This window comes from Lepisosteus oculatus, chromosome 24 (genome assembly GCF_040954835.1).
Source record: "Lepisosteus oculatus isolate fLepOcu1 chromosome 24, fLepOcu1.hap2, whole genome shotgun sequence".
NCBI lineage: Eukaryota > Metazoa > Chordata > Actinopteri > Semionotiformes > Lepisosteidae > Lepisosteus > Lepisosteus oculatus.
This window is the reverse complement of record NC_090719.1, coordinates 7,450,356-7,463,729: the sequence shown is the minus strand read 5'-3', so window position 1 is coordinate 7,463,729 and position 13,374 is coordinate 7,450,356. Positions and strand designations below refer to the sequence as shown.

At 40.2% G+C, this 13,374-nt stretch overlaps 1 protein-coding gene across 13 annotated transcripts in view; it reads left to right on the top strand.

Moving 5' to 3' along the window:
* The window catches only part of rapgef1b (Rap guanine nucleotide exchange factor (GEF) 1b), a 90,413-nt gene extending 77,953 nt beyond the window's left edge, over window positions 1–12,460 (top strand). For all 13 annotated transcript variants that reach the window (XM_069183566.1, XM_069183564.1, XM_069183563.1 and 10 more), the window contains 11 exons: window positions 1,064–1,139; window positions 1,504–1,592; window positions 2,949–3,037; window positions 3,535–3,720; window positions 4,234–4,318; window positions 5,100–5,194; window positions 5,775–5,853; window positions 6,027–6,128; window positions 7,028–7,125; window positions 7,797–7,925; window positions 8,547–12,460. In XM_069183566.1, coding sequence (XP_069039667.1) covers window positions 1,064–1,139; window positions 1,504–1,592; window positions 2,949–3,037; window positions 3,535–3,720; window positions 4,234–4,318; window positions 5,100–5,194; window positions 5,775–5,853; window positions 6,027–6,128; window positions 7,028–7,125; window positions 7,797–7,925; window positions 8,547–8,697 — 1,179 coding nt within the window. In that variant the 3' untranslated portion in view covers window positions 8,698–12,460. The remainder of the gene's footprint in view (window positions 1–1,063; window positions 1,140–1,503; window positions 1,593–2,948; window positions 3,038–3,534; window positions 3,721–4,233; window positions 4,319–5,099; window positions 5,195–5,774; window positions 5,854–6,026; window positions 6,129–7,027; window positions 7,126–7,796; window positions 7,926–8,546) is intronic.
* The last annotated feature ends 914 nt before the right edge of the window (window positions 12,461–13,374 follow it).

Below are 13,374 nucleotides of genomic sequence, written 5' to 3'. Positions count from 1 at the left end.
TTACTTCTTATCCAAAGGATGGCACCTTTGTTTTTTACAGTATAGTGTCCCCGTCACTATACTGGGGCATTAGAACACACACAGACTGCAGGGTGACACCTCATATTGGCCCCAACAACACCTCTTCCAGCAGCAACTTTAGTTTTTCCCAGGAGGTCTCCCATCCAGGTACTGGCCAGGCTCACAATTGCTGAGCTTCAGTGGGTTGCCACTTGTGAGTTGCAGGATGATATGGCTGCTGACAATAAGGTTGTCCCAAAAATGTTTGGGCAAATGTATTCTATTATCTTCTTTCTTATATGTATCCAAAGACCATAATCCTGTGTTTGGGATATAGTAATTGTATACATTTTTCAAATTCACAATTAAATGTAAATCTTTTAGCTACAACTAAATTTTGTGGAGTCTATTCTGAACTGATTATCATGGGTAAAAGTTCTGACCCAACATCAAATGTATCAGGTTTGATACATCAAACCTTCAGTAGTAACCGTTCAGAATACCCAGATCTGGGTATTGCTGTTAAATAAACATTGCTCAGTAGCATGTCAGGAGGACATCTGAATGACTTATACTGGAGCCTGTCTGGGGCTTTTTAAGATATTCTGTTTTATTAAAGGATCCTTGCTTGCTCTCTCGCTTCCCTCAATTTTGTTGTATCCTGCACACTGCTGCCCACTGCCTGCTTTGCTGAGTAACTACGTGGTCTGGTCTTTCCTCTGTTCCGCAGCCTGACAGAGGGCAGTACGTTTGTGTGTGCGAGACACCAGTCTGGGCTCCTCCCAAGCTCCGAGCCAGCTATTTTAAAGGGTCTGCATGAATGCACAAATTATCCATTGAGAAAAGACAATAAAAACAAAATAGACAATATTAGGGGACCCAAGGGAACTGCATTGAAGAGGAATATTCATTGCTTAGCCTTTGGAGAGTGTGGTTCAGCTAGCTCTGTGCTGAGCTTGGCTTGATTAGCCAAAGGCAGAGAGAGGATCTCGATCGTTAGTGTTTTGGACTGCGTGCTTGTTCTGTCTGTTCCTGTCTAATCCTCTCGGCCTTGTGCTTTCAGAATGATGACGGACCAGATGTGCGGGCTGGATCAGGAGATATTTTATTAGTCCACGCCACTGAAACAGACCGCAAAGGTATTTATGACTTCCTTGTGACATCTCCTGATTAAAAGCTCATTCTGTGTCTTGGTTTAGCATGTTCTTGTCATGAGTCAAGTTGGATTTAATTTGTTTTTTAATTACGTATTGGTAATTGCAGGTGTTCTCTTCACCCTTTGTATCTCAAATATGAAACTGTGTGATTGTTCAGTGCACAGCTGGAGATGTTACTGTTGTTTTTTCTTGAGTGATTTGTATTTAAAATACACAAGTGGATTCTGGTTGATTTAGGTCTCATTCACATAAAGCTTTGTAGAAAATAAGATCACATTGGTTTATCAGATTTCTGTAAATTCACCACTAAATGCTAAGGTGCTAATCTGTGTTCCTTCTGTTTCAGACCTAGTTTTGTACTGCGAAGCGTTCCTTACAACATATAGGACGTTCATCACACCCGAAGACCTAATAAAGAAGCTCCATTACAGATATCCTTTTGATACAGAAAGCAGTTCTCCTGCTTTCTGTTATCTATGAAATCTTTTTCAAAGGCTGACTGTGGCAGGTCCAGTTCCATAACTTTCTTACTACATCATTTTACACTGGGTGGTGTATAAAACAAAGACTATTCAAGTCAGAGATGTCATTTGCTTGCTGAGCACATGCAAACCTGCTGTCAAGTCAGTAGGTGTCCTTCAGTGCTCCAGTCAGCACTAACTCTCCTGTCAGGCACCATGGAGCTCACTGAGCATCAAAGAGATCAATTACTCAGAAAGCAGGGAGAGTCATAGTGCGATGTCTGCTGATATTCGTTCTCCCCAAGCAGTCAGGAGTTGTTGCTGGAAAATGGAGTCTTTATCAATTGGCAATGCTGAATTTCCTTGGCATTATGTAATGGCAATTCCAAAGTGTTGTATGTGTGTATATATGTTTTACAACTTAACTGCCATATCCATTATGTCTTGTCTTAATTTTAAAAGGAAAAGAGTAGAGAATGCACAAGCAACTTATATCAGTGTTATATCATGCAAAATATTTTTTATACAAACTTAACGTGGGACACAATCAGTGTTTAAAATGTTTTTAACAATACGTTGCTTTGGCTGATGTGCAATCAGTGTACCTTTTGATAGTCTTCTCTTAAAGAAGAAAGCTTGTGAATAGGATTTCTGTTTGATTTAACTAGTCTAAATATATTATTGTCAGACAGCTTGTGTAACATCATTGAATTGAGCTATTTTTGTTTGCTCAGCTTTACAGAAGGAAATAAAAGCGTTTTCTCTCTCCTTTTTGTACAAGTCTGTTGGAACAAGTCCATAGGAACAAGCATGTACCGATCAAATGGAGGTTAAGTAAGAGCAAGCTAACGCATGTTGACATTTAAAAAACCTTCCCTTTGGCTCAGTCAAGAGCATTGATTTGACCTTGAGGAGAAACCTAATGTGACAGTATTACTGGCTTTAAAAAAATGACTTGAAACATACAGTAGACATTGTTTTATAAGGATGTTGCGTTTTTCTTACTTACCCTCGTGTAATACGTAATAGAACCTTTACACCATTAATCCTCGTATTATAAATGTGTTATAAGTCCACAGTTGAGTCTCTCCAATTCAAACCCAGTCTGTGAGTTGTGCTTGAAAAAGGAAAAGAAAATACAGTAGCTAACATTGATTTTACTTGAGAGATGCTTCAGTGGAAACTGCAACATGTCACGATCAGCTTACTTTAAAATCCTCTGATACTGCAGCTGGTTTAATTTGGACTGTATGTTTTCAAGGATTTGATGACGTCAACTTTGGGCCATTTTAATCTGTGGATTTCATTTTCTTAACTCCGTTGTACATATACAAGATTCTGTCATAGCCCAGACACCTTTAAGAAGCGTGTGAGCAAAAACACGTTTTTTGTGCTTGTACGGGTTGTGGATGAACTCTGGTGAGTTTTTTTGTTTCCTGAAGTTTGTTTGTGTACTAGGTGAAAATGTTTATGTGACTGTGCACTAACATTTGTTCACTTCATGTTAACACTTCGACTGGAATCACAGGGTCTTACTAGCTTCTAAAAATGATTTGAAACTTCATTTAACATGGAAAACAGAAGTCTTTTTTTATGAGGATCTCTTTTTTTGCTTATTACACCCACTTGTTATATGTAATAGAAACTGTACAGTAATAATTCTTTGTTATAAATGTGTAATAAATCTACAATTGAATCTCTCCCGCTCAAACCGAAGCTCTAAGTTGTTAGAATAACATCTTTACACAAATAATTAATTTAAGCTGCAAGGTCAGACTTAAAATGCTGACCAGACTAAAAATGCATTACTCACAAACTCAACCCTAACCATACGACATGCGCTCTGGTACAAAACTGTGAGTGGCGCCGGCGCCACCAGGGGAGGCTGCTAATCTGTCCTCCTACCTCCTCCTCAGCCTGGTGGAGCTCACAGACGACATCCTGAAGCAGCTGATGGAGCTTGTGTTCAGGCTGGTGTGTAATGGAGAGCTGAGTCTGGCCAGGGTACTGCGCAAGAATATCCTGGACAAGGTGGAGCAGAAGAAGCTGCTGCGCTACACCAACTCCCTGAAACCTCTGGCTGCTCGGGGGGTAGCCGCCAGGTGAGGGCTCCAGCCTGTTCAGACATCATTCACCCATCTCCCTTTTCATCAGCACGCCTGCTGGAAGCTTGTTTCCAATAGCCTAGTTTCCTGGCCTGTGCCTGGAGCTCTTGAGCCCCTCTCCCCACCTACAGCATCTTCTGCATGGATAGTGGAAGTGTGGGTAGCAGCAAAGTACAACAGATTGGTTTTAAAATAACCATTTCTAGGATTTTTCTTTTCAGAATTTTTCTAAATATACAGGACTTCTTCCAAACAGGTCATTTTGAGAGACGGAAGGGATTCTTTTATGATTTGGTAGGAATGTTTTAATCGCTCTTATTGTAAATTAGAGATTTAGTGGTAGTTTGTGTTTTTGGAGGTGCTACGTAGAATGGCTGTTAGGAAATGTTAGCGTTCTTCATCTTCTCTAAAGTGTCAGTTCATTCCATTCCCAATTTTCTGCCGCCCCTTTTTCCTTTGGTCTTCCTCATGTCGACATCTTCAATTCCTTTTTTGTATGCCTCTCTTCAGACCGGGCACTCTTCACGACTTCCGCAGCCATGAAATTGCTGACCAGCTCACACTGTTGGATGCAGAACTGTTCTACAAGATAGAGGTAATGGAGGTCTGATTGGTTTGGGATTTCTATCAAAGCTGTATGACTTTTATACAGCACGGGTGTGTGAAATCCTTCCCCTTATTCAGTTAATCTAATTAGCAGATGGGCTGTCTGTTCACCTTGCCTTTGACTTTCCCTGTACTCTTGGTCAGATGTTAGTTTTCGATGTACTGTTGTGACACACACAGACCTTGTTGGAAAGGCATCTGCATGATTGGATTTACAGAAGAATCTCAATGAGTGATGCACAGGAATACCCTTGAAGAGGCAGTTTGGCTTTCACTTTATTAGATGGCAGCGCTTAACTATTTAAAGGCAATAAAGTGATTTCTTCGCATGGACCCATCTTGTTAATACCACGAAAGAGATTAACTGATGACAGTTATCTGAAGATTACCCTTTCCTGCACTTTGCTCTGCAAATCCTGGATTTTCCCTGCATGCTAATCCAGGAGCTATCTAAACAGATGACCATTTTCCCTACAATATGTCATGAAGGAAGTCAGTGGAAAAGGTTGAATAGAGGAATTCATTAGATTGGCAAGAGTTGTTTGCAGTTTTTGCACCACTGTAGGGATTCCCATAAGGATGTGCTGTGGTGTGACTTATTCAAATGTAACCAACAGGAACATTTTGATTTGACCTTCACTTCATGGCCCGACTCCTAAAGCCACTTCTGTTGTTCATTCCACTGAGAAATCCATTGTTTTCACTTTCCTTTACTTCTAGCCTTCCGTATATTTAGTTGTTTGGGGTTCTGATTTCCTCTCTGTTCACAGATCCCTGAGGTTTTGCTGTGGGCTAAGGAACAGAATGAGGAGAAGAGTCCCAACCTGACCCAATTCACAGAGCACTTTAACAACATGTCCTACTGGTACGTCTTCAAACCGCACAGCTTTGTGTAACACTCTCACTGATATCTCTGCAGTGGCCAGGGAAATATTGTAGAAGGGTAAATGTACATCTTCAAGGCTCAAACTCCTTCACTAGTTCTACAGTAAAGGCTTTTTTTTCACTATTCTCATGCCTGCATTCGAAGTGAAGTCCAGTTTACGAGAACATATCTGAATTGATGCACTCGTACATTTTGAAACTTGAAACTCGTACTCAGATGTATACTCGGTACTTTTTTGCTGTGTAGATTTAGTGTTTGGAACCCAATACATGTTCCCTGCCTGTATGCCAAGTTTGCTATGAGGAGATTCGAAATAACTCCTGCACATTTTTCTTTATACACCATTTTCATTGCAGTGTACTATTAAAAAATTATGTTCATTTCAAATGAGCTGTCCTACCACCTCAGATTCTTATATCCTATGCTGTTTTCTTCAATAGCTGCTGGTCCAACAAATCTGGTTGTTAGCAATTTTTTGACAGTTTGGAAACAGGCATTCACACCATATAACAAGATGTGCTGGACCAGAGCATGTTAATGTTGGTCTCTTCTCTTTCAGGGTTCGATCCATAATAATTCAGCAGGAGAAAGCCCAGGATCGGGAGAAGCTACTTCTTAAATTTATTAAAATTATGAAGGTGATTGTTCTCCTTATGGATTGTTCTATTAAAGCTCTTTCATTCATCAAAAAAGTGGAGGAGTATTTCATCCATCTACTGAAACGTAAAAAACAAGAGCTAAGCCTTTATTTTTTCTCTGCATCAAGTGATCTGTTTTATTGTGCTCATTGTGTTTTCTATGTATTGTTTAGCACTTGAGGAAGCTGAATAATTTTAACTCGTATTTGGCAATACTGTCAGCACTGGACTCGGCGCCGATCCGAAGACTGGAGTGGCAGAAACAGACTTCAGAGGTTTGTAAAATCTTGTGAATCACTTCAAAGTGTAGGCACTGTTTTCACAGTTTCAACACAGTTACAGTCTGAGTTCTGTAGAGTTTAGTCAACTGCTACACAGCCTCTTTAGGTTTATGGTTTTAACCTGAGAAGATATCTCCAACACTACAACATTCTTAGAAGTTTCATACTTTTTAAGACGTGTAATTTTTTGGCAATTCTGTTTCTATGTAAGCAAATTTTTGTGCTTCGTAAATGAGATCTGCATCTGCATTTTTCTATTTTGGGGTTAAAAAAAATCAGCATTAATGAGTGCATTTCAAGCTGCAATAAAAGTAAAATGTACACAAAATTGTAAAACAGATGAAAAGCAACATGTGATTCAGAACGAGGCAACAAAAACCTCTGGTGATGTGTTGAAGTCCTATTACTTTGTAAAGAAGCAGGCTTGTGAATACATCTCTTTTCATCCAATAGAAATATTACTCTTGACTTCGAGACGGTTTTGCCGACAAATACTACTTGCTTGTTAACTCTGCATGGAGATCACATTGGAACATTTCTTCAATGAAATATCTTCTGCACAAGCTGTACTTATTCACTTGTACATCGAATTACATTAGCCATTACAGTGACTAGTGAGCGGAAAGGGCCACAATTCCTGCCAACTCTCGCTCCCTCCTGTGGCGAGACCACAGGGCTTTGTAACAATATGGCAATGTCCCGTACTTTCAAAAAGTTCACGATTTTGTGCTTAAATTTGTAAATATTTTCTGTACCCTCAATGAATTTATTTTGTAACCGAGACTTAAACCGGTCTGAGAGATTGGGACTGCAGTTCCGGTTTAAATGGAGGCGTGACTTGCGATCTGTAGGCTCGCTAAATCTTACTGTTCTGTTGGTTCTGCTCTCTGCAGGGGCTGGAGGAATACTGCACCTTGATTGACAGCTCCTCGTCTTTCCGAGCGTATCGAGCGGCGCTGGCGGAAGTGGAGCCCCCCTGTATACCCTACTTGTGAGCAGGCCCCTTTTCACCCTAAACTTGATACGCACATACTTCTCACAACTAACTCCATATCTGTGTCCACTAGGACAGCTCAATAGGCAATACCAGATACTCTCTCACCATGGTGCATTCTTATATGTACTTGTATCTGACTAATTCCTGCCTCTCCTGACAAAACTCTGAATTTCTACATAACTTATGAGAGTTTATAATGTCCGGGCTAATTAAGTGGTTCTTTTCATGGCAGGAATAGTTTTCAGGATTTGCTCTGACTTTAAATCCGAACTTCAGATCACTTACACACGTATTGCAAATTCCAAAGCTGGTATGTGCTTCTGGAGGCGTTTTGCTCCTAGCACCATTAAGTACCAGATGTATAAAATGTTAATGGCTGGCTAGTCCTTAGTCCAGATCCCTGCACAAGTTCTGTAGATAATAGTGTTCAAATACATCTCAGAATCTTCTCACATATAGATATCCTGATGGGTAACTTTGTAGAGAGATGGAAGAGATCAGAACTGCTGGATCCCCAGCTGTATGATTTGCCCCTTATTTTTCACAGTGTTTTAAGACCTTGTTAGTCATGTCAATGGTGCAGAGCACATCATGAGATAAAAACAGGAGCACGGGCCTGTTGAAGGATGCCATATTGTTTATTAGGTGTGTCCATTCTCCCTTAGGGGTCTCATCCTGCAGGACTTGACATTTGTTCACCTGGGGAATCCGGACTTCATCGATGGCAAGGTCAACTTCTCCAAACGGTGGCAGCAGTTCAACATCTTGGACAGCATGAGGCGCTTCCAGCAAGTGTGAGTGTAGGGCGGGTGTGGTGAAATGGTAAAACTGCATTGCAGTTGCAGCTGAATCAGGCCAAAGCACTTCACTGATCATGTTATCAGTAGTAAATTAATTCAGAAACCAAGCTACGTGGTATCAGGACATTGTAGGCTGTGTGAACTTCAGATGGTGGGAAGTTGTCCGAATTCTCTGTCTCAGTCAGCTGTCAGTAAAATTCTTTGATTTGTCCAACAAATGATGCCATAAGAATGCTTGATCAAATGCCCCACTTCTACAAAACTTTTTCAGTGGGAATTTTTCCAATCACATTATCAGACTTAATAAGTATGTGATAGTTTTGCTTGAAACAAAAGCAAAAAAAAAACCTCTTTATTCCCTTAGTCCCCCCAAGAACCTTAGTCGTAAGATTAATGGATCTTTTGTATCTGGACATACTGTTTATTTTAAATATTCAGACTGCTTGCCTTATGAAAATCAGACCTAGCTTTGAATTCATAATACCTTCAAATTCATATTGGCTTTAAACTGTTCCTTTTATCTATTCTTGACTATAGCGCAAGGATTATTTTGGCGTGTGTGTATTGCTACATGTGTCAAGACTCATTTCTGCTCCGATATTTTCCTGCTCCCAGGCATTACGATCTCAAGCGCAACGATGACATCGTTTCCTTTTTCAACGACTTCAGCGATCACCTGGCAGAGGAAGCGCTGTGGGAGCTGTCTTTGAAAATCAAGCCGCGCAACATCACCCGGCGCAAAACGGAGCGAGAGGAGAAAACTTAGGGGCTGGAGGCGGCTCGGACGCGTCTGTCAAACCGAAGCAGCTTGAAACTGAAACTGTGACGGCAGCTAAAAGACTGGAGAGAACCCCTTTTCTGTTACAGTTTACTCGGAAACGTTTTTCTTTCGGAAAATGGCCCGGCTCGTAGCCTGTGGCCCAGACAGCAGAAGGAAGAGGGAGCCCTAGTGCAGAGCTGAAGCTGGAGGCTTTTGAGTGACTGCCAGATTCCTCCCCGTCTGTGTCAAGCCCCGTCGTGTCCCGTTTCATTGTGTGTTTCAAGACGAGCCTGTGGTCGTCCTCCACCAGGTCTCTAGAATCATTAATGCCCATCACCAAACCTGCTTCTTTTGCAATACTTTCCTTGGTGTCCAAGTGAACTGTTTGCTGTTGAAGGACAGATGCTTGGCTTGGCAGGGGAATCTCCTGCCACTCCTGCTATAGCACCTGACAATCTGTAGACTGAAGGGGTTTGTCAAGGGGCTGAAGACTTCTATAAACCTAGAAAATTGAAGCAGGGGTACAAAGGAGGGCAGTCGTGGTGCTTGTGGCAGAGGTGTTGTCTAAATCCAAGAATAAACTGTCAGAATACCAACTATGGTTCCGCATCCAAACATAAATTTTACATGCATTCTTCTTTAAGCAATTGATGTATACTGCTTTTGTTCTTTAAAAGTTCAGTGCGGGAAGGATCTTGCCTCCTGGCAAGCTGAGTTCAAACGTGCACTAATAACACCATGACCTGTGGCAGACATGTGAGGTGTTATTAAATAATGGGAGAGTTGGGGAATGCAGTCAGCACCTTTGTTCTTGCCCAGTATGTACCTGGGTGCATTGTCTTCTGTCTCTCTGCTCTGCTACAGGGAGGACAGAAGAATGTTACTATTATCTTCTCTTGTCTACAGAGTTACCCTAAAATGGGGCAAGGCTCAGTGCACAGCTAGGAAGAGCTTGGGGGAAATGGCTCAATGAACACGATCCTAACGGAATCTGGTGCTGTATTTCATTACACATGCCATCATTTTCTTCAGAGTTATTATATCGAAATTTTGCCTCTTCCAGCATACTTAATCACTATAGTTAGTACATAATCGGTATAATACAAAGAAATATGTTCTGGAGCATTTTTTTTATGAGTGCTTAAATGAGTCATACTTAGGTTCACTCCCCAACACACCCAAACAAACACGCTTAAACCAACACACCCTATGTCGGAGTAGTATTAATAATTGCAGTGCATCACAAAAGTCTGAAACCTTATAGTGTGGAAATATTGTAGCTCAAACTTGTTTCGTCAAGACCTTTGCACAATGGGTAAATTTAGAAGGAGAACACATCCATCCCTGACACCTTAAACATTGAAATACAAAAAGGTTTTAATACATTCTCCAGCTGATCCCTTTCTCAGTATGTAGCCAGTAGTTGTAAGGACAGTTTGGTTAGTCTTTGAAAGACATCGGTCAAAACATTGATTTTAGTACATATATCAACAGTTTGCTTACTGGAGAATAATCGTTGGTGATTGCTATCCCATAGTTTGTCATAACCCACAACTATGGAGTTGCTGTCATCAATGGAAAAGGAATACAGGCCAATACGCATTTTATAGCTCTGGTTACCTCCCACAGTCAAAGGCCATACCTGCACGTTAATTGGCTTCTGGGAAAACTGTGTGAGTGCGTGTGTGTCTGTGTGTTTGTGTCTGTTTGCCTTGTGATGGACTCGCGTCCCATCCAGGGTGTATCCTGCCTTGTGCCCATTGCTTGCTGGGATAGGCTCTGGCTCCCCCCCCCCCCCCTTGTGATCCTGAATTGGATAAAGTTAGAAAATGACTGGATGGATGAGTGTTAAACTGAATTACTCTAAATAAAAACAGCATTTGCTGATTTCCCTCAGCTCTGTGCGGTTTTTGTAAAACAGCAAAGGCATATCATCAGTCCCATGACATAAATGTATGGCATTTGTATTACCTCTCCGCGCCTAGCAAGCATTTAATGAAACCTTTCAATTGTAAATGTTGTGCATTTCTCGTCTGTAACTTCCCCCACTCCAGCTGGGCACTGGGTTTTGCTAAAGATGGGTAGCTTTGGACAACCGCATGTAAGCGGTACAAAAAGTTCAAATTTTCTGTGGGCTTTATGTAGTCGCATCGACAGAGAGGTACGAGTGGTTGCACACTTGAGTATTGTAGTACCCTGTATTGTATAAGCAAGTGGCAGGTTGTAAATAATAGTGTTTTAGATCATTCTGAGATTTTTTTTTTAATTTTATTACCATGTGCATGAATTTTGAATTTAGAAAAATTGTATATACTCTGGTGTGAAAAGAGTATATTTCATAGGGAGGGGGATTGGAGGGAGAGGCCTTCTGATATACAGTTTGGTGTGGATAGTATATGGTAATGCACTTTTCGTTGTTTTAAAGCTGGTAGAAGCTTTTTTTTAATTGCAAAAAGGTTCAACATTTATGACTGTAAATCAAGCCATACTTGATTAACTGGAATAGAGTGGGAGATGAAAACACTGCTTCTTAAGTTGACAAAAGTGACAAATTATTGAATTATATAAAGGGGATGTAAAACATTTCACTCAGACCAGAAAAATCTCTGTCCCTTAAACATTGTCATTTCATTTTTTATTTCTATATTGTCTTCATTTGTAACTCACTATTCTGAAAAGATTATTTATTCCATTTTGTCCCACTAGGAACTGCCTGGAATGTTGTGGTTTGTTATTTGCTTTCTTGTTAGTGTGCTGGAGCTGAAACCGGACAGCACAGACACAGTGATGAGGTTCTCCATTTCTAACTTAAATCCTCCTTGATAGCAGATGTTTTGAGACCTCTGTGAAAACAAGGAAGAGTTGATTTTTAGGAGCACATTTCACAGATTATAACTTTTAATGTATGTGCGGTGTCTTCGCAGTCCGGCTGATGAAAGTAAATGGTGCCAAAGAGGAAAGCAACCACTTAACACTAACATTCCTCATTGGGGGAAAATGAAAATGAATACAAGTCTGCACTCAATGAATTATTCTTGACATTCCTGGCTTGTTAAATAGCAAAATCATTACACCCTGAATGACAAGTACCCCTTTATCAACACTGACACACTGACAAGAGGTTGTGCTAATTTATCATCAAGTATGTTACCTGAATGTGCCAAATGTAAAACTAGTTAAATTCTTGTTCTTGTTTAAAATGTTTTACAAGGTGTTTAACCCTCCTGCTAGTTTTGCTTCAGCTTCCCTTTAAAATGCAGATAGGAGTTGTATAACTGAACCTTTATTTATGCAGTCTTTTTCAGTTATAGTATCGGCATGCCTTTTCATTTGTTTTTCTGTGCAAGTCTTTTTTTCCCCCACATCTACAAGAATCTTTTTTTTTTTCAAAAAAGCCTTTTTTTTATACAGATGTATTTTTGTGCATTGGTAGTATCCAGTTTTTATCACTGTGAACAACTTGCCTTTCCTTTATGATCTGAGCTGTAATGAAACAAGAAGGGAGAGCCTGTGGACTTTCATTCCAGGTTCAAAATTGCACATCAGTTGTATCTGAGGGCAATTGAGGTCATCTGCCAACACTCCCTCCTCCCTCCTTCCCACTGCCCAACACTGTTACTTTGTATGATAGATCTGCAGATACATTATAAGTCACCTCCTTGGAACCATGTAAAATGTAACTTTTGTATTTAAATAAAATTTAACTACAGTATCTTGTTTACAGTGCATGCAGCTGACTGCAAATTAAAAATGACAATCGAAACCGAGATTAGGACTCCTGCCGTTTTCATTCCTCGCAGTTTCAAAGTCTGTTTAAAAAATGTAGCGTAACTTAATACATTTCAACGACTTGCAAATGCATTTTTAGAATGACCCTTTTTGGATTATAGAAGTACTAAAAATCTGTATTGAAAAGCTGCATATTACATTTGGTATATATATATAGTAGATACATGAATATACCATAGTAAATTGTAAGGTATACATCATTGTGATATAGGAAATGTATGTATAAATGTGTAAAATAGAAATCTATGGCAAAAGTAAAAATGTACATTTTATAATTAAAAAATTAAAACAGATTGAGTTTATTACATCACCACTGCAACAATTTCATGAACGTTATTGTGCAATCTTGTTTACAATCTTTTTGTAGCAGAGGTAATGATACTTTCTTAGATGTAAATTATTTGTGCTGCTCTACATTTCACATCAATAGGGGGTCTAATGTGAAGGTCATAGTCCAGCAATAGTGTGGCCATTGAATAATAATACAAACTGTGCAGTTGTAATGCATGGTTTTGCACCAGGTGTTGATGCTGTCTTGTGAGATTTCTCTCTGTACAGACTGGATAAGCATGTATCTTCAATGATCCATACATCGTCCCAACTGCATGAGCGTGACATTGTCGCAACAGGACGAGCTCAGAGGAAAGATGTCCCAGAACTTGATGGATATGAGGCTGCCAGTAATGGTAGTACCACACTGCCATCAGTTATTACAAGTGGAATGCTGCAGCACACTTGGAACATCTAGGCAGTGGGTCTATCCAGTCAATGTACTGTAGAAATTACAGTGCTGCACTCTTAATAAATATGGAAAACGCCTACCAGAACCCATTTAACAAGTACAGTACTTCTGAGCCATCAGCATGTTGGTTCAACACCTAAGATGGACTTGCC